This window comes from Ricinus communis, chromosome 4, assembly GCF_019578655.1.
Source record: "Ricinus communis isolate WT05 ecotype wild-type chromosome 4, ASM1957865v1, whole genome shotgun sequence".
NCBI lineage: Eukaryota > Viridiplantae > Streptophyta > Magnoliopsida > Malpighiales > Euphorbiaceae > Ricinus > Ricinus communis.
Window position 1 is genome coordinate 8,580,926 of NC_063259.1, and position 20,770 is coordinate 8,601,695.

General features: G+C 34.3%; 2 protein-coding genes across 4 annotated transcripts; both read right to left on the reverse strand.

Annotated features, from left to right (window-relative positions):
• Positions 1 to 1,987: 1,987 nt before the first annotated feature.
• LOC8286557 lies at positions 1,988 to 20,253 on the reverse strand. Its single transcript, XM_002515779.4, has 14 exons — positions 20,190 to 20,253; positions 20,003 to 20,040; positions 19,222 to 19,350; positions 18,228 to 18,577; positions 17,288 to 17,337; positions 17,073 to 17,136; positions 16,710 to 16,758; positions 16,561 to 16,629; positions 15,485 to 15,546; positions 14,323 to 14,403; positions 12,957 to 13,111; positions 12,764 to 12,848; positions 9,376 to 9,519; positions 1,988 to 2,351 (listed from the first exon to the last, which is right to left on the reverse strand). Exons 1-14 carry the CDS (start codon positions 20,251 to 20,253, stop codon positions 2,243 to 2,245), a joined length of 1,449 nt encoding a protein of 482 aa, XP_002515825.3. The 3' UTR covers positions 1,988 to 2,242.
• On the reverse strand, positions 2,273 to 9,369 carry LOC125369764. 3 transcript variants are annotated; one of them, XR_007215466.1, is made up of 2 exons: positions 5,076 to 9,369; positions 2,273 to 4,953 (listed from the first exon to the last, which is right to left on the reverse strand). XR_007215466.1 is itself a non-coding variant. In XM_048372814.1 (2 exons), exon 1 carries the CDS (start codon positions 7,962 to 7,964, stop codon positions 6,921 to 6,923), a length of 1,044 nt encoding a protein of 347 aa, XP_048228771.1. In that variant the 5' UTR covers positions 7,965 to 9,369; the 3' UTR covers positions 2,273 to 6,674; positions 6,919 to 6,920. The 3 variants fall into 3 exon arrangements, 2 of the variants coding, with proteins under 2 accessions (XP_048228771.1, XP_048228770.1); XM_048372814.1 differs by having other exon boundaries at positions 2,273 to 6,674; positions 6,919 to 9,369; XM_048372813.1 differs by having other exon boundaries at positions 2,273 to 6,674; positions 6,914 to 9,369.
• Positions 20,254 to 20,770: the final 517 nt, after the last annotated feature.

The following is a 20,770-nucleotide window of genomic DNA, read 5'->3' on the forward strand; positions in this document are numbered from 1 at the left end:
ATTTAATCATATCATATAAATTTAATAAACATTAAAAATGTGTAAAAAATTACAAATTCTGAATTGTGTACATAAAATTCTTAGCATAAACAGTTCAAAATGAAATATCCCCAAGAAGTTAATAGAGATCAAAATAATATAATAAAAATTCTCCAACGCATGAATTAATATATTAGTAAATATACAACAAAAATTATCTAAAAAAATTAATTAATATTTTATTAATATAATGAGCCACAAATGATAGACCTAAGAATATCTAAGTTAAAATTTTATAAAGCACCCCCTATAAAAAAATAAGTGACGAGAACTAAATGCACTAGGGTTAAAAAGTTGAATTATTTGTTTCAAATTATGAAGAATAAAAAAAGATTTAAAGAGCTGTGGATAGTCTGAAAATCTGAAGTCGAGAGAAATTAGAGTATATATTATCTAAAATATTAAATTATTAAAAAAAATATTAAATTTTTTATCTGTTATTAAATTTAGTAGGTAATTTTTAAATTTTTAATTTTAACATTGTACTTTAATTTTAATTTTAATTTTAACATTTAATAAAACTATCTGTCAAATCTGCTAGTTTAGTGTGAATTTGGTAACAAAAAAAAACCTAGTCAACATTAGAGTTGTTGATTCATTTCTATTACTAAAATATTATCATTTAAGTACATAAATTAATTAATGATAATATTTTAATAGTGAGAGCACTGACTCAATTCCTTCTTTTTATTGTTATTGTCGGAGTTCACGTCGCGTCAACAAATTTTGTTGATAATTTCATCGGAAGTTAAAATCAAAATCAATATTAAATTTTAATGTTAAAATTAAAAATTTGAATAATACGTTTTTTATTTAATAATAAGTACAAAAAATAGGATTTTGTTTGCAATTAAAGCTATCTAAAACAACCACATAATTTTATTGTATTATTGATATAATTCAGTTTAATTAGATTTTTATTTTCTTAAACCAAAACCAAACTAAAAGTTCAGTTTATAAAATATTTAAAAATATAACCAATTATGAATTTTGATTTGGATTGAATTGGATGAAATGGATTCGGTTGGTTTGATCAATTTTTGTGCACTATTAGATACTTTTTAGGCTCTTTTAACTGTCTTTGTAAATTAGCAACTTCACTCTGAACGTCTATATCAAATGCAATACTCAAAGCATTATCATGCCACTAAACAACTATTAACCTGTCATTTCAATTGGACAACTTTACTTTTGATTACTTGCCAATTTGACCAAACTAACGAAAAAGTAAATTATTTACACTTTACCTTATAATTAGGGCAACTAAAAGATCTTCTCCCCAGAATTTAGTTTATCCAGGATGTCCACTTGGGAGCCTTCACTTTCATACCTCTACCTCTATTTTCACACTTACAGATTTTTTACTGTCAATCACAGTATGTTTCCATATTTGTCTGCCTTTATGTGATTGCTAAGGATGACAAAGAAGCCATCACTCTGTCTCCACACTAATACTACGAAATTACTAATTTCAATAACCCCATTTTTCTCCTTTCCTAAATTTTGATTTCAATTCTAGGTCTAGTACAGATATGAACAGAGAGCTAAGAGAGAAGAAGAGGCTTGATATTGCCGTTATCAGGATAAATGCAGTATAGAATACAACGTTTTCACATATTTATTTATACTAAACGATGATTAAGGGCTTATTTGCAACATCTACAATAAAATAAAGAGGTAATCATTAGTTACTTTTTATTTTTTGTCTAATACATGAGTTGCTTCCTATACTCTTCTTATTATATTAAAATTACTTCTGTTTTCTTTACCAAAAGCAGTAATTAATTTTGTACCAATTTCTTATAAAAATGATTGCTCTCAATTTAATCCTAAAAATTTAACATTGTAACAGCACTTATGTAATTTAAATTTATATTATTAAAATATATTAAACATTTATAGTCAAAGAAATATTATTTTTTTAGAAATTAAAACTAAAATATACTAGTTTAGTAAAAGATTAATTTTAAGCCAATTAATATTTGATAAAAAGTTCATAAATTAAATTACAATTCTTTTAATAATTGTCCTTTTAACTATATTGCCTATGGACAAAGTGAATATTAATTAGTTTTGCACTACAAGCACAAAGTTGTCTTAATGTCATAAAAACGACATAGGAATAATCAATGCAACATAAAAAAAAAAAAAAAAAAAAAAGGGTTATGCTAGGCAAAACGAAAACAGGTTGGAGGCACATGAATCAACCTCGGGATTGTAACTTCTGGCGTAGTTTAGTAACAGTCAGGTCTGCACCTCCAAAACCATCCATTGTAGCCACTGCTGAAGGGAACTCTGCTCTTGATGTCAAACTGTGGACAGTTTGATAGAAGAATAAACAAAGGAGGAACACAAAATTTCTAGATTAAAGTAAACAAAATCAAGGAGACCTTTTTACCCTTTAAACTCGTGACATTTAGAATTTCAGATTGAAATCTAGCATATGACGTGCTTTTAGTAATCTCCCTGTCATCTATTTTTGTCATATTGATTCATAACTTTGATTGAATTTTTAACTTACTTAGTTTTCCATCCGCATATAATACATGTAAATCTTAATAATTGGATTCAACATATTTATGTAATAAAAAATAAAATAATTATTAAATTTAGAATCATAAACACCTTTAATATTGCATAATAGCATAATTTTAAAAATATTTAGATAATCTTTTAAATTTACAATATTCAACTAAGTTTTACTTTATTTAACAATTCATAATATTCAATATTTTCATTCTTTTAGAATTTCATAGTCCAATTTTTGAACAATTGTATGTGCAATTGGTGATTTATATAGTTCGGGCTAGAAATTTTAAAATTAAAAATTATAGCACAGTATGTATCAAAATTTAATATTCTTAATAATGTAATCAATTCCTTCTTTTATTAAAGCTCTAATTTAGAGCCATGTCAATATCTATCAATGTATATTAAATTCGTATGTTGTCAACCACAATATAAAATTATGATAGGAACTATCAATTATATATAAAACCAATTTAGAAAATAATCTTATAGAAATATTAATCTGCTTTATTTATTTTTTTATCCTAATTTGCTTCTTTTACATTTTTTTATTTTACCTTTTCATTTAATATTTAAAAATCTTGATTTTTCACGCAAGATGTTAACATGCAAAGCTTCGGACCTACTATAAATTTCTATTGTTAGTCACAAAAATATGTATAATTAACCGGTTAATAAACTCAAAATCTCATAGAAATTATTATATATACTTTTAAAAATAAAAGAACGGAATTGTATATTTGATGTTACCTTAATTTAACTTAAACATACAATCAAAGAAATAATTATAACTACAGTTAATGAAACCAGGGACAGTCGTTTCATCTTTCTATTACTCCTATTCTTAGCCAATTTATTTTTATCATGTTGAAATTAATATATTTTTTTCAGTTTTTGACGTGGTTCACTTAGGGACTTTTTTTCACTTGCATATTGGTGATTAGGATATTGAATTAAACTACATGTAATGGGCAGTCTATTGACTATGGGTAGATTTATTTCATGCAACTCTTTTCATTTATTTTTTAAGAGATCAATAAAAATATTAACTTGCAGTCTTCAATTAAATCGAAAATTGAAATGATATATGCATTTAATTTTGAATGTTATCAATTGAAATAATAACTTAATGGTTGAGCAGCTTTATAGTAATTAATTGTATGTCTGTATCACGGGGATTATAATTTTTAATATAATCTAAATTTCATAATTTAAATTATAAATTCAAATTATAATTTTAATCTTATAGACAAAGAATTATATATAAAATAATACTAAGCAAAAATAAATTAATAAAAAATAATTTATTCTAATTGAGTTTTTAATAATTTTAAAATTTTTATCGTATTTAAAAGATAGTAATTTAAAATAAGTAATGCAAACCTTTTTAACCATAATTCCTTAATATCTCATATCATTTTTGTCTTTAAATGTTTTTTTTTTTTTAAATTTACATGCTGACATGGTAAGAGGTACACAATATGAAACTCATTATTACATTAAAATAGTCGTGCAAGGTTGACATATGAAATGGTAAAAGTGAAAACTTAGACAGACAGCAAAAAGTGTCTTGACATATTGAAACCTTCACTGCCCACCCTAATTTGTCACGTGAGTTTTGTTTTATCCCCAAACTTTGCCCACGTGCGGCCTAGCTCACTTGATTCTTCCAAAGTCAAGATTGCTAGTCAGCCTTCCCTCGGATGCCAAACTCGGCAAAATGGCAGCAATTACACAAGCGGAAGTATGCTTAAGAAAGTGGCACAAAGAGAGCACAAGAGTTTTAGAAGTGTAAGCTTATATTGCTTAGTTCTCTATCTCTTTCTATATCTCTCTATATGTTACAAATGAAGCATGGAGGTGATATTTATAAGCATGGATGGTCACCATCCCACATCCTTAAAAGAATGTCCTAGAATACTACTTATGTCCATACAAGTCTAGAATATTCTAGAAAAGTCTACATATGTCTGAAATATTCTAAAGTATTTTAGTATATACAAGAATTATCTCCTCTCTTCTAGAATGTTCTAGAAGTATCTACACCCTTCTAGAATATTCTAGAAGTATCTACATCCTTCTAGATTGTTCTAGAAAGTTATAGACTATTCTAGAGTGTTCTAGAAGGTTCTACACTTTTCTAGAGAGCCCTAGAGTATTTTAGAGAATTCTACACTACTCCAGAGTGTTCCAGAGAATTCCACACTACTCTAGTACTCTCGGCAAAAAAAAATTTGGATTTGAGCTCCACGGTGTGACATTCTCCCCCACCTAATCTGGCAACGCCCCCGTTGCCTCCTCCTCGTAAGCTTTGATTTGCTCTTCGAATTGCCACAAGTCGCGAATCGGCTCCCAACTTGCCTCACTTTCGGGGAGTCCCTTCCACTTGACAAGAAACTCGGTCAGTAGAGGTTGATTGGATTATGGCACCTTACGATGGGAGATGATATAGTCCACCTTTTTATCATATTGAGCCCGCACATTCAAAGGAGCTCTTTTAGACTTACCTCGGCTCGGGTCATCGCGATCCTCCCTATAAGGCTTCAGCATGCTCACATGAAAGACAAGATGGATCTTGATGCCTTGTGGAAGTTCTACCTTGTACGCTACCTTACCCACACGTTTAATAATGGGGAAAGGTCCATCTTACCTTCTTTTGAGTCCCCAATGAAGTCCATCAGCTTTGCCATGCAAATATAGCTTGACAAGTACCTTGTCCCCTTCCTTGAACTCCATTGGTCTCCTCTTTTTGTCCGCCCACTTCTTCATTCGCTTGGACGCCTTTTCCAAGTAGGCTCGAGCAACGTCGGCTTGCTCCCTCCATTCCTTCGCAAGCTTGAAGGCAGGTGGACTTCTGCTTGACCAATCTATGGCAAGAGTGCTTGGTGTGTAAGGTTGTTGGCCCGTAACTATCTCGAATGAACTCTTGCCTGTAGACTCGCTTCTTTGCAAGTTGTAAGAGAATTGGGCAACATCAAGCAGCTTCACCCAATCTTGTTGGTTGGCACTCACATAGTGCCTCAAATATAGTTCCAAGAGTGCATTGATCCTCTCGGTTTGCCCATCGGTTTGGGTCTCGAATGCCTTCATATGGTCGGGAAGTGCTAAGACCGGCTCCTCCATGATGGTCTTCTTTAGCCCTTCAAAGGCTTGTTGGCACTTCGTAGACCAATCCCAAGTACGACCCTTCTTTAATAGATCTATTAAAGGAGTGGCGATGGAAGAATAGTCCTTGATGAACCTCCGATAATAGTTCACCAAATCAAGAAAAGATCTCAACTCTGTCACCTTGGTTGGCGGCTCCTAATCTTGGATGGCCTTCACCTTTGAACCATCCATCCCTAACTTTCCATCGCCAACGATATACCCAAGGAATGCCACCTCTCGTTGGGCAAAAGAGCATTTCTCCTTCTTGACGTAGAGCTCGTTATCTTGCAAGGCTTTGAACACTAGCCTTAGATGCTCTACGTGCTCCTCCAAAGTGTTGCTATAAACAACAATATCGTCTAGATAAACAACAGCAAATTGATCAAGGTAAGGAGCAAGTACCTTGTTCATAAGTGTACAGAATATGGCCGGTGCATTCGTGAGGCCAAAGGGCATGACAAGGAATTCGTATGATCCATATCTTGTCACGCATGTTGTCTTTGGCTCACGTCCCTCGGAAATGCGCACTTGATAAACTTAGTAAACCACTTAGCACTACCAAGTTGATCGAAGATATCGGCAATGTTAGGAATCGGGTACTTATTCTTGATTGTGATCTTATTTAGCGCACGGTAGTCAATGCATAACCGAAGAGAACCGTCGTGCTTCTTTTAAAACAAAACCGGCGCACCATATGGAGCTTTGGATAGCCTTATATAGCCTGCATCAAGTAGCTCCTTGAGTTGCCTCCTTAGTTCCTCTAGCTCCGGAGGCGCCATTCGATAGGGTGCAAAGGCGGGTGGTTTGGCTCTCGGTTCTAACTCGATCTCATGGTCCACTTCTCGTCGTGGAGGAAGCTTCTTCGGCAACTCGGACAGCATAACATCTTTGAACTCATCAAGCACGCCTTGGATAGGGCTTGGAAGTGTGGCATCATCAACATGGGGACCTTCTTCCACCTTGAGGGTTGCTAAGAAGGTTAGCTCCTTCCTTTTTACCCCTTTAGAGAGTTGTATGGCCGATACCATCATATCTTGGCTTAGCTCCCTCTTTATCGGCACCACACAAGGTTGGCCATTCTCCATTATGCACATGGTGTTGGCGTAAGGAACTAAAAATGCCTTCACCATGTCGAGGAAGTCCATGCCAAGATAGAATCGTTGATCGTCAATAGGAGCAATGGTGATATCGACCTTACCTTACCATTAGCCTATTCGAATGTTGATCCCTCTCGCTATGCCAATGACAGGTAGCCTCTTCGCATTCACGCCCTTGATGAAGCCCTTTTCCTTTTTATAAGGCAGCCCTATAAAGTCGGCCACCTCCTTCGCCATGTACACCGTATCAACCCCGGTATCCACCATGGCTTGGCTGCTTTTGCCTCCGATGTTAGTCTCCACGTACATCCGACCACGAGGCTTCTGCTCCACTTTAGCTTGGATGGCATTGAGGAGTCGAAGGGAAGCAATTCTTCGTTCTTCTTCTCGCTTCTCCTCTTCAGTGATTACCAAAGCTCCAAGCTTCCCACGCTTTGGACACTCGTAAGCACGATGAGGTCCGTCGCAGATGAAGCAAGCAAGCTTTTTCGGAGAAGAACTACGCTTATCTTCTTTCTTCCACTTGCCTTTATCCTTGTACGAAGCCTTACCATCCTTGGTAGAAGATTTTCCTCTATCTCCTCCACCTTTGTCACTTCCTTCGTACTTCTTTATCTTTGGCTTGAATGAGTCCTTCTTCTTCAACTCTATTAAGGACTCGGCAACCGCCATCGCGATGGCAAGGTCTTGCACACCTCGCCTTTCTAGCTCCAATTGAGCCCACCGAGACAAACCATCAATGAAGGCATGGAATGTTTCTCTCTCTCCCAAATCGGGAATCTCCAACATCAATTCGGAGAATTCTTTCACATATTCCCGAATGTAGCCATCTTTATGTTGGAGTCGTCGAAGCTTTGACCTTGCCTCTTTCTCGGCATTGTCGGGATAAAATTGCTTCTTAAGCTCCCGCACAAAATCATCCCATGTATTAATGGTGCAAAGGCCCTTTTCCACATCCTCGCACCTGCGTCTCCACAATACGGTAGCAATATTGCTCAAGTAGAGAGATACAGACTTTACCTTGGTAGCGTCGTCCACTATGCCCACTGCATCGAAGTATCTCTCCAAGTTCCACAATAAGTTGTCGATCTCCCTTGCACTCCTAGCCCCACCGTAGGCCTTTGGTTTAAGAGCATCGACTTTGTGCACCATTGTTACTTGCGCTCCCCACTATTCGCCCACGCGGCCTTGCACAAGTTAAGCTCCACCTCGAGCTTATCAACCTTCTCCAGGCATTGGGCAAGCAACTTCTTAAGAGCCTCATTGTCCCTCGCTAAATTATTGGCGAGAACATTTAAGGCACCTTGCATCTCCCCACGAAGCTCCCCATCATCCTCCTTGGACTCTAGCTTCTCGATGCAAAGGTTTATGTCTTCGATTTTATCACATCAATCGGACATGGCAGTCTCCACCTTGACTAGCCTTTCCTTCATCACGCCAATCACGTCGCGGGACTTATCTCTATGGCCCTTTCCGCTTTCCTTTCCTCCTTCCCTTGGAGTGGGAGGAGCGGTAGAAATGGATTGCTCACCAACGTTGGCCATAATCTCGTGCAAGAATTCCCCAAAGAACTCAACCGCGCTCTAATGCCAACTAGGCTTTGACACGAACTTGGCTCTGATACCAACTGTCACGTGAGTTTTGTTTTATCCCCAAACTTTGCCCACGTGCAGCCCATCTCACTTGATTCTCCCGAAGTCAAGATTGCTAGTCAGCCTTCCCACGGATGCCAAACTCGGCAAAATGGCAGCAATTACACAAGCGGAAGTATGCTTAAGAAAGTGGCACAAAGAGAGCACAAGAGTTTTGGAAGTGTAAGCTTATATTGCTTAGTTCTCTATCTCTTTCTATCTCTCTATATGTTACAAATGAAGCATGGAGGTGATATTTATAAGCATGGATGGTCACCATCCCACATCCTTAAAAGAATGTCCTAGAATACTACTTATGTCCATACAAGTCTAGAATATTCTAGAAAAGTCTACATATGTCTGAAATATTCTAAAGTATTTTAGTATATACAAGAATTATCTCCTCCCTTCTAGAATGTTCTAGAAGTATCTACACCCTTCTAGAATATTCTAGAAGTATCTACATCCTTCTAAATTGTTCTAAAAAGTTATAGACTATTCTAGAGTGTTCTAGAAGGTTCTACACTTTTCTAGAGAGCCTTAGAGTATTTTAAAGAATTCTACACTACTCCAGAGTGTTCCGGAGAATTCCACACTACTCTAGTACTCTCAGCAAAAAAAAATTTGGATTTGAGCTCCACGGTGTGACAAATTGGGCAACGAAAAATCAAATGTAAGAAACTCATATGCAAGCTTTTGCTTTTTAGATTTTTATTCTGTCTCTTCTTGAAAGAGGGAACCTTTTTGTTCTACAGAGGTTTTTACAAATTTTTAATATTTTATATCTATACAAATTTTATCTCTATACTAATACTATTTATTAGCTTTTCCATTAAATCTTATTAAATTAGTAAAAGGCCAAAACCACCAACCTTACCAACACTAATCATAACGCATTTACAGTAAAATCTCGATTTGGAATATCTCATTACCTGCTCCGCAGAACAATACAAGGCATGCCAATTTTTTCAGCTGCAGACACTCCAGATTGGCTTCCAGCAATAAGAACACAATTGCTGACACGCAAACCAGCATACTCAGCCCCGGCACGCAGTGCAGCTACAATCTTCTCTAGGCTGGATGACCCTCAAAATATGTCAGATGAAAAAGCAGGATTTCAAAGTAAAACAACTTAACACTATTCAGAAGTTAGCATGCAATGTAAGACATAATCAATTACTTCTGTTGCCAAAAATGTATGCCATTGAATAAATGTTGTAGCATTTCACTCTTTAGGGCACTTAAAACCAGCAAGTAAAAATTCAGGAATCATTTCATGGGCCAGAAACTTCAAATAAGACATAGAAGTTAATGTCATACAGTACAAATTCAGAATATCGCATCTTGACGAAACGTATAACTTAGGGCTTTTATTATATCAAAGATTAAAACAGAGATGAAGTGAACCAAAAAAAAAATTAATGTGGTTTGAAAGATTAGGTACTCCCAAATTTATAAAAGCCTAGCTTTTCTTTGCTTGCGATTCTTCTTTTAGGAATCTCTCTTTTCCATGCACATATGTCCATTATTTCCTCGGAGAGAAATAGGATTTGAATGAGTAATGGAACCACTGACTCTGATGCCAGCCAATCCCACATATTTAAAGCTGCCAATGATGCAACACAAGCACTTGGGAACATGGATGAGCAACCAACCAATATGATTGTGTTGTTTTCGGGCACTTGGAATTGTGCCAAATTTGTAACATCACATAAGTTCACAGATCAAGTTAAAATTATCCTTAAAAACACATGCCAATAATGTAAGTGTAACTTTACCACCTGGATTAAAAGTTGATGGTCAAAAACTGTCTTTGAATGAGGTACAAGACAGGATAGAACATAATAGCCTGTGTTGTGCAGCGTCTAGTATGCATGGAAGTGGACACATAACATGGGTTAGCATGTCCAGTGCTCTTGCTCTTTGTATCCGTCTTCTTGTGTATTTAGTTTCTTCATCATTGAAATACATACATCTCAAGACCATAAAAAATTATTTCTCCACATCAATTTTTTAGCTTATCTCTGATGTTTTTCTTCACTGCAGAAGGTTCCTTCCTTTGTTCAATAATGAATATTTTAAAAGGACAGACAAATTAAAATAATGACCTCCAATCATGATGGAAATTGCTAAAGATATTTCTATATGACACCTTAAGGTTAAACCTTTAATAAGGCTGGAAAAACTATTTTCTTCCAGTAGAAACTGGAGTGGCAAACATATAATTATATATGAGAATGCTTCTTCAGACTAGATAATACAAGTCACTAAAAGTACTGGATAATGCAATTATCTTTATGCCACTTTTCTTTTGCAAAAACAATAAAATTCAGGCACCTTCCTCGTGCCCCCAAACATACTGAACTTTCCCAAAAATATCCAGGTACCTACTTCACAAAAGCTAACAGATCAGAAGGAATTGCAGGGGAAAAAAAACAAAACAAAAAAAAACAGACTAATATGAATATATGGTATACGTCGAGCAGAAGGTTGTTTGTTAACCCATCTGGTGACAATCTTCTACATTCTCTGCCATCTCCCACCGAGAATATTTCATAAAAGGATTTAACTTATTGCAGTTAATAAGAGCCACCAACTGACTGCCTTTGGAAACATTCACCGAATTTCCTACCCTAAGTTCAATGACCCAACACAATCTAATTATTAATTAACAAACTCAGAAAATCCACTATATCTATTGATAGACCATTCTAGAACCAACTCTTGTTTTCAAATCAAGGGGCTTGGTTTCTAGCCAGAGTAGTACCACTAAGAAAAAGGTAAGAATGTGACTAGCATTTCGACATATAGAGACAAAAATTCACTAGGACAAAAGCTTTTATAGTACATAATTATAATGAGCCACTCATAAAGAACTGCAGGAGAAAAAAAGGTCATACATTATAAAGAACGCTGGCCACCTAAGTTTGGCTTGCCAAAGAGAAAGAAATGACAACTGGATAACAAGTCAAACAACTACAAAGATCTGAAAAAGAAAAATCTAAATTGAAATTAGAAGAGGACTAGTCAAAATCAAAAAGATAAGTAATGAGGAAAGATTAAGAAGATATGAATGTACCAAAAAGTGCTACAACACATTATCAAGAATTTAAGCGATTTCGAATTATGACATAGATTTATTATAAAGGTAGTTTTGAATACCAAAGTAGGTTCTTGATTTTTAATGCCTTATTTTGTATGTTTCTTTAAATAAATTAGCTGCAACTCCAGCATTTATAAAAAGATTAGGAATTAAAAGCATTTCTTTTTCAATTCATCAATTGCTGGAAATGAGTTGCTGGATGTCTTTAAGGATTGCTTTTAATCTTTAACTATTTTGAGTTGTTTTGTGCCCTCGAGTATCTGAGAGAAAAAATAGTCTTTTAGTTTTCTATAGATCCTAATTCACACTTATTTGAGGATTTGAATGATTTTAAAAATTTTAAATTATTTTTAGTCTATGTAACCCATACAAGCACTGCTTTTTAACCTTTTCTGCATAAGGCAATTCCAGCAGCTGTTTCTTGGATTACTGATGCAGACAAACAAATTCAAATTATCAAGAAATTCCAAGTTTTGATCTAGTATTTTCAGCTTCAATTTCCAAGGGTATTTCTATTGATCTCTAGCTTCGCTGGAATACTTCAGATGTTTTAGGAGACTCTTTATTTCATTTGGAAGTCTCATTTGGAGTTTTTGTTTCGTTTGGGATACTTTAATTTCTTCTAGCTTTGTTAAAAGTCCAAACTTGAGTATTAGGATTCAAGTCTTAGGTCTATAAATACACATAATTGTCTTCCTTTTATTCAGAGATTTCAGTTTAATAAGAATTATGGCAGATTAGCAATGTCTTAGACTCATAGGTGTTGCATCTAATAACTTCTAAAGTGTGACTGTTAGAAGCCTTTCTTATATTTATCCTTATTTTTCTCTATTATTCAGATCTGAAATCCTGCGATTAATCATACATTTTAGCCTAAAAAATCTTAGCTTTCTGCAAATTTAACTTTAGAACAGTTTATCCAAAACTCATCATGTGATGCAATTCAGTCCTGTGGAACCTTAACTGCAATTGACCAAACCATTATTATTTATATTATTCACAACTAAAGGTCACAGTTCAGACCTGCAGTGCAATAGTTCTCCCAATGTACGCCCTTGCTTTTGTTATTTTAATTCTTAGCAATACTTGATTTACATCTGGTTATCTACTTAAGTTTTTGGTTTGTCTAGCTTTCAAATAGCAGACACCAAAAAGTTGTAAAAGACATTGAATTAAAAGAGGAAAAAAAGAAAAAGAAAAAAAAAAGGTGGACTGACCTTTCACTTGAGCTAGTATCAATCTGAACACTCAACTTTAGCATGGATGCAACCTCCTCAGCTATCTTTTGTCTCTCAGCAGAAGCTGCTCCGGAAAAGCAAGAACAGACTCCTTTAGTATGCAATCTTCTGCAGTGAAAAAATGAATATTATTGAACAAATATGAGGCAATCAACAGAGATTTAGAGTATACCCGCTTTTCTTGCTTCCTTAGCTAGTTGCTCATCCAAACCGGATAATACTCCTTTACCAAGAACTAATTGACCGTATAAACTCTGTTTCACTTCCGCATCACCAACAATCTTTATCTTCAAAATTCTTTCAGGTCCAAGCTTATCCACAATGGATCTACCGATTTTGACAAATAAAAAAGCTATAAGCATGTTATTTCAAACCCAAAAATAGATGTAGAAGTAAAACTAACTGCCAGAATGTCAAGGATACTGTATGCAATAACTTAATCCAGAATGGGGGAATAGTTTGGTCTTTTAAGACTGTCAATGGAACTGCCTGTTTTCAGATGTCATAACAATAAGTCCTTTATGAGCATATCCTGAATTTAGATTGAAGCTTGTTAAAGTAAATGTACCCAGGATCTTGCCTTAAATCAATAATATTACTAAATCATTAATTTGAACACTGATTACTGTGCACTTCAACAGTGCATGTAGATCTTGTGCCTGAAGACTTAAAGTTCAGGATCTAATATATTCAAAGACTATCTAATAAGAAGAATGAGGGACAGGCAGTAGAAATACATATTCAAAACTCTAAATTCTCAATATCTTTATGATGACAGTGGGATATCTTTTAATATATGCCACTTTTATTTCATGGCAATATGATTCTTTTATTGCTATTAATATTACATATATTTAAGTGTCATGTCTTCACATACAACAGTGAAATCCTAGAGTTTCAAGTCCATATCAGTTAATTCTCATTATAATTCACAAAACTTGATATTTCTATTAAATATTCTTATGAATTTGCTTTGTTAACTCATAATGACAAATGCACAACAAAATACCAATTTGATTAAAAAAAATGTGCATCAATATATAATAAGTTATAAGCTGCTATAGATTAATTTTGTATCTTGCAGTTGCCATGTAAGAGCACTTGAAATTTCCAGTTGATAAGGAAAAATTAATGGGAGAACAAGAAGAAGGCTAGCAATAGTGCTTGAACAAACTTCAGGTAGCATTCCACTCATATCTACAGTACTACAATTTATAACACTAATGCTATGTTTAGTTGAAATCCATTAAAAAATTTATTCCATTTGAAAAAAATATATGAGAGAGAAAGTAAAATAGAAATGATAAAGTTGAATGAGATATTTTGGTGTTATGAAATATGTCGATAAGTTAATGTTGTATTCATTTGAAAATTCTATCTATTTTGTTAGAATTTAGTTTAGCTATAACTATTTCCATACAAATTTAAATATATAGAATTCTAAATTAACTTTTAATTCATTCAAAGCCTATAAATTTTAAATTTGCAAATGAAACCAAACACAAGGTAAAAGAATTTGTTTAAGGAAAAGGACATACCTGGCAATTTTTTCCTCACTCTTATTATAGGATGTAAGAATGACCACAGGTATTCCTTCATTAGATGCATCATCAATAAAACTGAACAAAAAGAAAAATTGTCAAAATGCAGGTTAATCTCCATGCTACAGGAGTTTAAAAGGCGTATACAAGATCATTGAACGGTAAATACATTGAGTCCAGCATCGACATCAAAAGCACTTACAAAATTGAATTACATAGCATGAGCACGAGTAATTTCTTAATTCTTCCTCCTCACCATCCCCCCCCCCCCCCCCCCGCTCTGTCTCTCTCTCTCTCTCCTCCTCAATAAAATAATAATAACATATAATTAGCACACTCCTCCAAAACTGAAATCTGAGAAAGGCTGCCAATGTTAAAACTGAAACTTGAGCACTACTGCACATCTGCGATCCTCTCCTTTTCTTGAATAATATCGCCTTTTTGGTGACATTAATGCTGGTACTTTGAATAACCATGTCTTATGACAGAATTCCAATTCTTATCAAGTTAAAAATAAATAAATAAAGAAAAAACAAAAGCAGTTACATTTCTATGTTCTAGAAGTTCAAATTCAATTGTCTGTGATACAACTAGTTAGAATAACCGTTTCAATTGGCAAAAAATTAGCAGAAGTCCTTTGGTTAGACCTTTATGAATAGTAGTGGAGTAGAAAAGGTAGGATGGTTCAGATAACATAAATACTGTGCAATGTGGCTTTCTTGGAATAGTAATGTGGCAAGTGCTTATTTTGTAGCATAACATTTTCACATACCAGAATTATCCAACTTTGAATTCACAGTTGTGTCACATTTATTCCATATACCCAGTAAAATAGTTTCTTACAAGTGCTTTCATAATTATCTCCATTCCTGTACATGAATTCCAATTTGATAACTTGCCATCTACATAGGTAATTAAACTGTAGAGAAGACATCTTGATTTATACCTGAGCTCAAGTTTACACCTCTGTTCACATATTTAACCTTAGATCAATCAGAAAGAGTAATTCTATGAGCTCGTTCAATAACTCATTGTTTAATAGTTTATATAGCTCAAGCCCATAATATTAGATGTGCATGATAATATCAGATAGGTTATAAACAAGAGAATACAGATGAAACAGTTGATAGAGTACATATTAAATAGTAAGACAACTCACTCTTCTGCCCCAGGACGTAAAGGTGCACTTTTTGACATCACAAATTCATCCATTGCATTTTTCTGGCATCAACTGATAATTGTCAGGAAACTAATACATTTTCAGCGCCTATATTTGTGAAAGAAAGAAATGGAGAACAGTATAATTATTAGCATTAAGCTCCTATATACATGCAAATACATGGTTTTATGTCTGTTTGTGTGCATGAATGTGTCTGTAAGAAATCATAACATTATGGAAACAGGTGACACTAGTTTGAAGTATCCAGAAATTAATCCAACCTGAAAACAAACATGGAAAAGCACTCTATAATTTCAAGAATACAAAATGTACTTCCTTAAACTCAATCGTTTTTCATTTATTTTGATTAATTTATTGTTGTTGAAGAATAATCCCACATTGGTGCGGAATCAGAATGAGAAGTTGCATATATGTTGATGAATAAAGTAATTAAAAGGGCTCAAGCAGTTTTAGTACAAGGTGAGCCCATTGATAAAGGCACCAACTTTATGTGATAGCATCTCCACAAGCCATAGAATTTTTGAGACTTCCAGAGGTGCTGTCCCTAGGTTCAATACGCGCAATCAAGGATGAGTTTGTTAGTTCTTTCTCCTCTATGCTACAGCATTTGCAAATCTATTGATATCAAAGCTATAGTCATCAACATAAGTTCAATATTGGAGCAGGATCTATCATGATTCTCCAACATCTGAAAGATGGGCAAGAGTATACCTCCCAGTTTTCCTCTGCCCCAGCCAGTAACGAGACAGTCAGGAAAAAACAAAAAAAATCAAAATTACAACATCAAATCTATCTCATAAGAAATTGCTGATATGAAACTAACATCAATAATTCTCATGTTTCTTATTTTGTGTTTGTAAGATTTTTTTTACTTAAAGAGTTTTATTCATTTTTCAGTATAGGGCTAAAAGATCAAAATAGTGATGTAAAATTAAAACATCTATCTAATGATGTCTTAAGCATTAATCAATCACCAGGCATATTCCAATATGAAGTAATAAATTATCAAGGCATGTTTATGAATCTCAGTAACATTATGCCATTAAAAATGATACCTTCTCTTGCAAAATATTATTTACGAATGTGCCTTTCTCACTTGTTGGCAATGAAGTAGGCCAACCAATCTGCAAGGGAGTAAAGGGATAAATTTCAAACAATTTACAAAAAACAGGCATAATTTTACAGGAATCAAAAAGAAGCTGACCCGGTTGAAAAACAAAACCAGCATTCTTTCCTCATCACCAGCACTCTTCCTGGAAAGGAGGAAACATTAACTATTTACAGTAGATATAGTAGATACTTAGGCATGAATTCAGCTGATACTTCTTAGCTCAAATGATAACTTGGATCCTTCTTGAATCATAATTAAAAATAGATATACTTGAAGAAAATACAAAGTCACGATCCCTATGCAAAATTTACCCCTGTATTTAACCAATCAAGTCAAAATGAAGAGAAAATTCATGAATAAACAAAGAATAAGACGTTAAGAGATTAATTTCTTGCAGCATCAGATGTTATAGAATCCAACTCAGAATGAATGGAACTGAATCAAGCAATTTCATACCTTACAAGGTCCAGATAGATAGGTTCTGTCCAATTTGCACAATCAAGCCCAAGCTTTTGAAATGCTGATGGTTTTAGGAAAGAAACAGTGCAGGTTAAACTCTTTAGCTCATATATCTCAAACAATAATAGAATCTGACTACTGAAGTACTAGTTTTAGTCTTATGCTATAGTCAAAGATGAATAACATAATACATAACTATCACATCACCACACCTATGTTAAAAGCTTGGCGATTTCCTAAGCGATACACATCCATTAGGACCCTGTACGAACAAGAATGTGTAACAATTAGTCATCAAGCAAATAGACAATTGCAAAAGCTTCCTTAGATCATCCACATTATTGAAGAGATAAAATCTAGGCAAAAGACTAACCAATTAAATATTTGTAAATATACACACGTTTAGAGTGGTCAACATATTTTGCTCATACTTTTATGGCATTATAGAGATGATATAGAAATATTATCAACAATAAATGCAAGGAATGAGTGCATTTGTAGGAAAGCCCCATCGAAAGGAAAGTGAAGGAAGGGAGACAGATGGTTTTGAAGTGTCGAGACTCAAAGACAAACCGTGAATATATTAATGTGGAAGATTAGTTACATCCAAGATAGACAAGAGATGAAGAAAAGAAATATACTATGAACAACAAGGGCAAATCTTTTGAAAGTGTAGCACCACAAATAGCTGAACAAAGAAAACGGCCTGCAAGGCCAACCCCAGTAACATTCTTATCGAGGATGAATTGAGGTGAGTAAAGCTATGTATGTGATACAGGATTAAGACATTCCAAACTCAGTTACAAGAGCTAATTGTTCGACAGAACACAGAAAAGGACAAAACATTTTTGAATTGCCAATTATAAGAAGGCAAAAAGAAACAAGTCCTGAAAAGGTTTGAGATAGAACTCACACACACACACACACACAACACAGCTAGTGATATCATGAAAATAAATACGGCAAGCATCCTCTCCTCTTAAACAGGATAGAGAAACATCACGAAGTATGATAGACATCTAAACAAGCAAAAAGAACTGCCCACAAAAATTAGAATAAATTAACTTCAAAACTGATTTAGAAATTCTGCAATAAAAATAAAGTAAAATGGAAAAAATAACAAAAAAAAAAAAAGAAGAAAAGGAACAGTACCCATCAACTTCGAGAAGAACAGCTAGTTCCAGAGACGGGTTTTGGTCTGGGGAGCTGGAAGTAAACGACGCCAATCCATTCGGCTGAAGGAATTTTCCTGGGATTTTGTAATTCCTAGGGAAACTGAAGGAAAACGAAGGACCCAAACAGAAACTGTTGCAATTTCTGGGTAGAGTTTGAGAGCAAAATTTGTTGTTATAGTTGATAAAATTATTTGACAAACGAAGCGAATAAAGAATTGAACATGAACTTATTTCCATTGTAATTGGGAGTTGCTTTCCACTATGTTTTTCTACCCCTCCATTGCTCGTCACGTTGTCTTTTATAAGTAGGAAGTTACTGGAGCCAAACTAGTAGAGCTCAGCCCCATAAAAAAACTCATTTTTATTCCATTATTGGGACTTGTTTAATAAATAATCTCATACTAAATTAGATAAAATCTTATTTGTTAAATTGTATTAGTTGGTTTTTGGTTATTATTTTAATTATGAATAAAATATAAAATGAATTTATAAAAAAATTCTGATAGTTGATGAATTTATTGGGTGTGAAAACAAAGAAAAAGAAGTTATAAAATGAGTTTATCATGGTAAGATTATCGTTATTATCATTAATAAACATAATTATTAGTTACTATTTAGTAAAATTAGATATTAATTATTAAATATTTTATTTATATAAAGGATTATTATGGGAAATATTAAATGTAAAATGAAAGTGCAATGATACTAAAATAAATATGTTAATATTTAATTTCAAAAAATAAATATTTAAATATTTATTACAAAAACAAGTTCATCAAACATATTTCTAGATTAATTCAAATGCACCAATTTTTTTATATAAAATGAAAGGCAACAGCTGTAAGGACTAAGGAACAAAACGATGGTTACTAACACCAACTATATCATGGCCAAGTCAAGCAATGATTCCAAGAGGAGGATTAGACAAAATATGAACTCCCAAGGGAAGGTTAGCAGCATAAGAAGCTAACCAGCCAGTTGCAAAATTGACATCTGTAAATATGTTTCAACTTGATTCTTCGATCCTTGCCAATCATATTCTTAATTTCTTTGATCACTGGCTCATTAGCAGAACGAGTTCTCTGCACTCCTTGAATAATCTGAAAAGCATAAAGGCTATTAACCAGTATTTAATTTTCACTAACCCCCTAAAGGAAGAGTCCAACAGATCAAAAGCATAATCTTTCCCAGATCAAGATTTGGATTATAATGTAAAGCAAGCACACTGTCAGTATTAGCAACGTGAGCCAAGATATTAGCTTTAGTGTGGCCGACATGGAAGAAGATGCCCAAAAAAATAGCTATATTTCTCCTCTACCAAAGGCTCCATGTTGTGATGCCAAATAAATGATTCTACAACAAGCCATTACCAAGAGGGCGGGGAGAGCAAATATTAAAGAGAAGCCATTCTTAACGGCAACTAAAAGAAATTCTGAAGGATGAAAGAAGGATTAAACTACTGCCACAAAGCTATGGTAAAGGCAAAATCATGAAGGATATGAAGAGTGTTTTCCACTTGGATTTCACAAATGCTGCAAGATTCATCAGTGCCCAAAAACATCTAACCCTTTCATGGTTAGTTAGCAGCTTTTCCTTAAAAGCATACCACAAGAACAAACCGATTTGCTCGGGCATTAACCACTTCCAAATGTTATCCCAACAATAAGAGTGCCCTTCCTAGGAGTCTTAGATCAAGGCATTGTATGCTGATTTAGTAGAGAAGCAACCCAAAAGATAATACGACCAACATACCTCATCCTTCCTAAGATGAATATTAGGAATATTAAAAGCTGCAATTTTAAGGATAATATGCAATGGAAGCATGTGATCAGAGGAAGATTAATCCCACTGCTGGATTGGAGCAACAAAATCAGTAACCCGACTCTCTCTAAGGTTGATCGGAATGGGAGAAGTGGCATAGCGAATTAGAGCATCCAACCCTTCCACCCATTTGCTAAGCCAGAGTCGGACCTGAAGGCCATGATTGACAATCCATTGGACATTGCTACGGATAAAACTCCAAACTTTTAAAATAGCTCTCCAAGTATTGAAGCAATTCTTGTTAGACAAAGCCAAAGGTAGAAGATTAGGATTCAGTTTGTATTTGGACGATGGGATTCTTACCTAGAGATGGTTAGCATCCACTATCAATTGCCAACCAAGCTTGGCAAGCGAGGCTTTCTTTGGACATCCTCAAATTCTTGATACCAAAGCCACTGCAACTCTTAGGCTGGCAGACTTTACTGCATTTTTTCAAGCTGACTTTTTTACTCTCAGCATTACTACCCCACAAGAAATTGTGGCAGCTTTTGTCAATAGCGTCATATATATGCACAAGAAGGATAGAAGGTTGCATGATAAAGGAAGTGTCAGCATCCCTTTTTCGGATCTAGATATCGAGGGAAATACAAAAAACTTTATGATGAAAGTTACTGCCTTCTCGGGTCTCGAGAGATGAAGGACAAGCGAATCCGAGGCTAGGTTTGAGGTTAATTCAGTTGGAATTATCTTTTTAAAATC

Coding starts and splice junctions, on each gene's coding strand:
- LOC125369764 (XM_048372814.1), bottom strand. CDS start 7,964: ATGGTGCACAAAGTCGATGCTCTTAAACCAAAGGCCTACGGTGGGGCT.
- LOC8286557 (XM_002515779.4), bottom strand. CDS start 20,253: ATGTCCAATGGATTGTCAATCATGGCCTTCAGGTCCGACTCTGGCTTA. Junction 17,137..17,287: donor TCGCCAAGCTTTTAACATAG/GTGTGGTGATGT, acceptor TAAAACCATCAG/CATTTCAAAAGCTTGGGCTT. Junction 9,520..12,763: donor GATACTAGCTCAAGTGAAAG/GTCAGTCCACCT, acceptor AGGGTCATCCAG/CCTAGAGAAGATTGTAGCTG.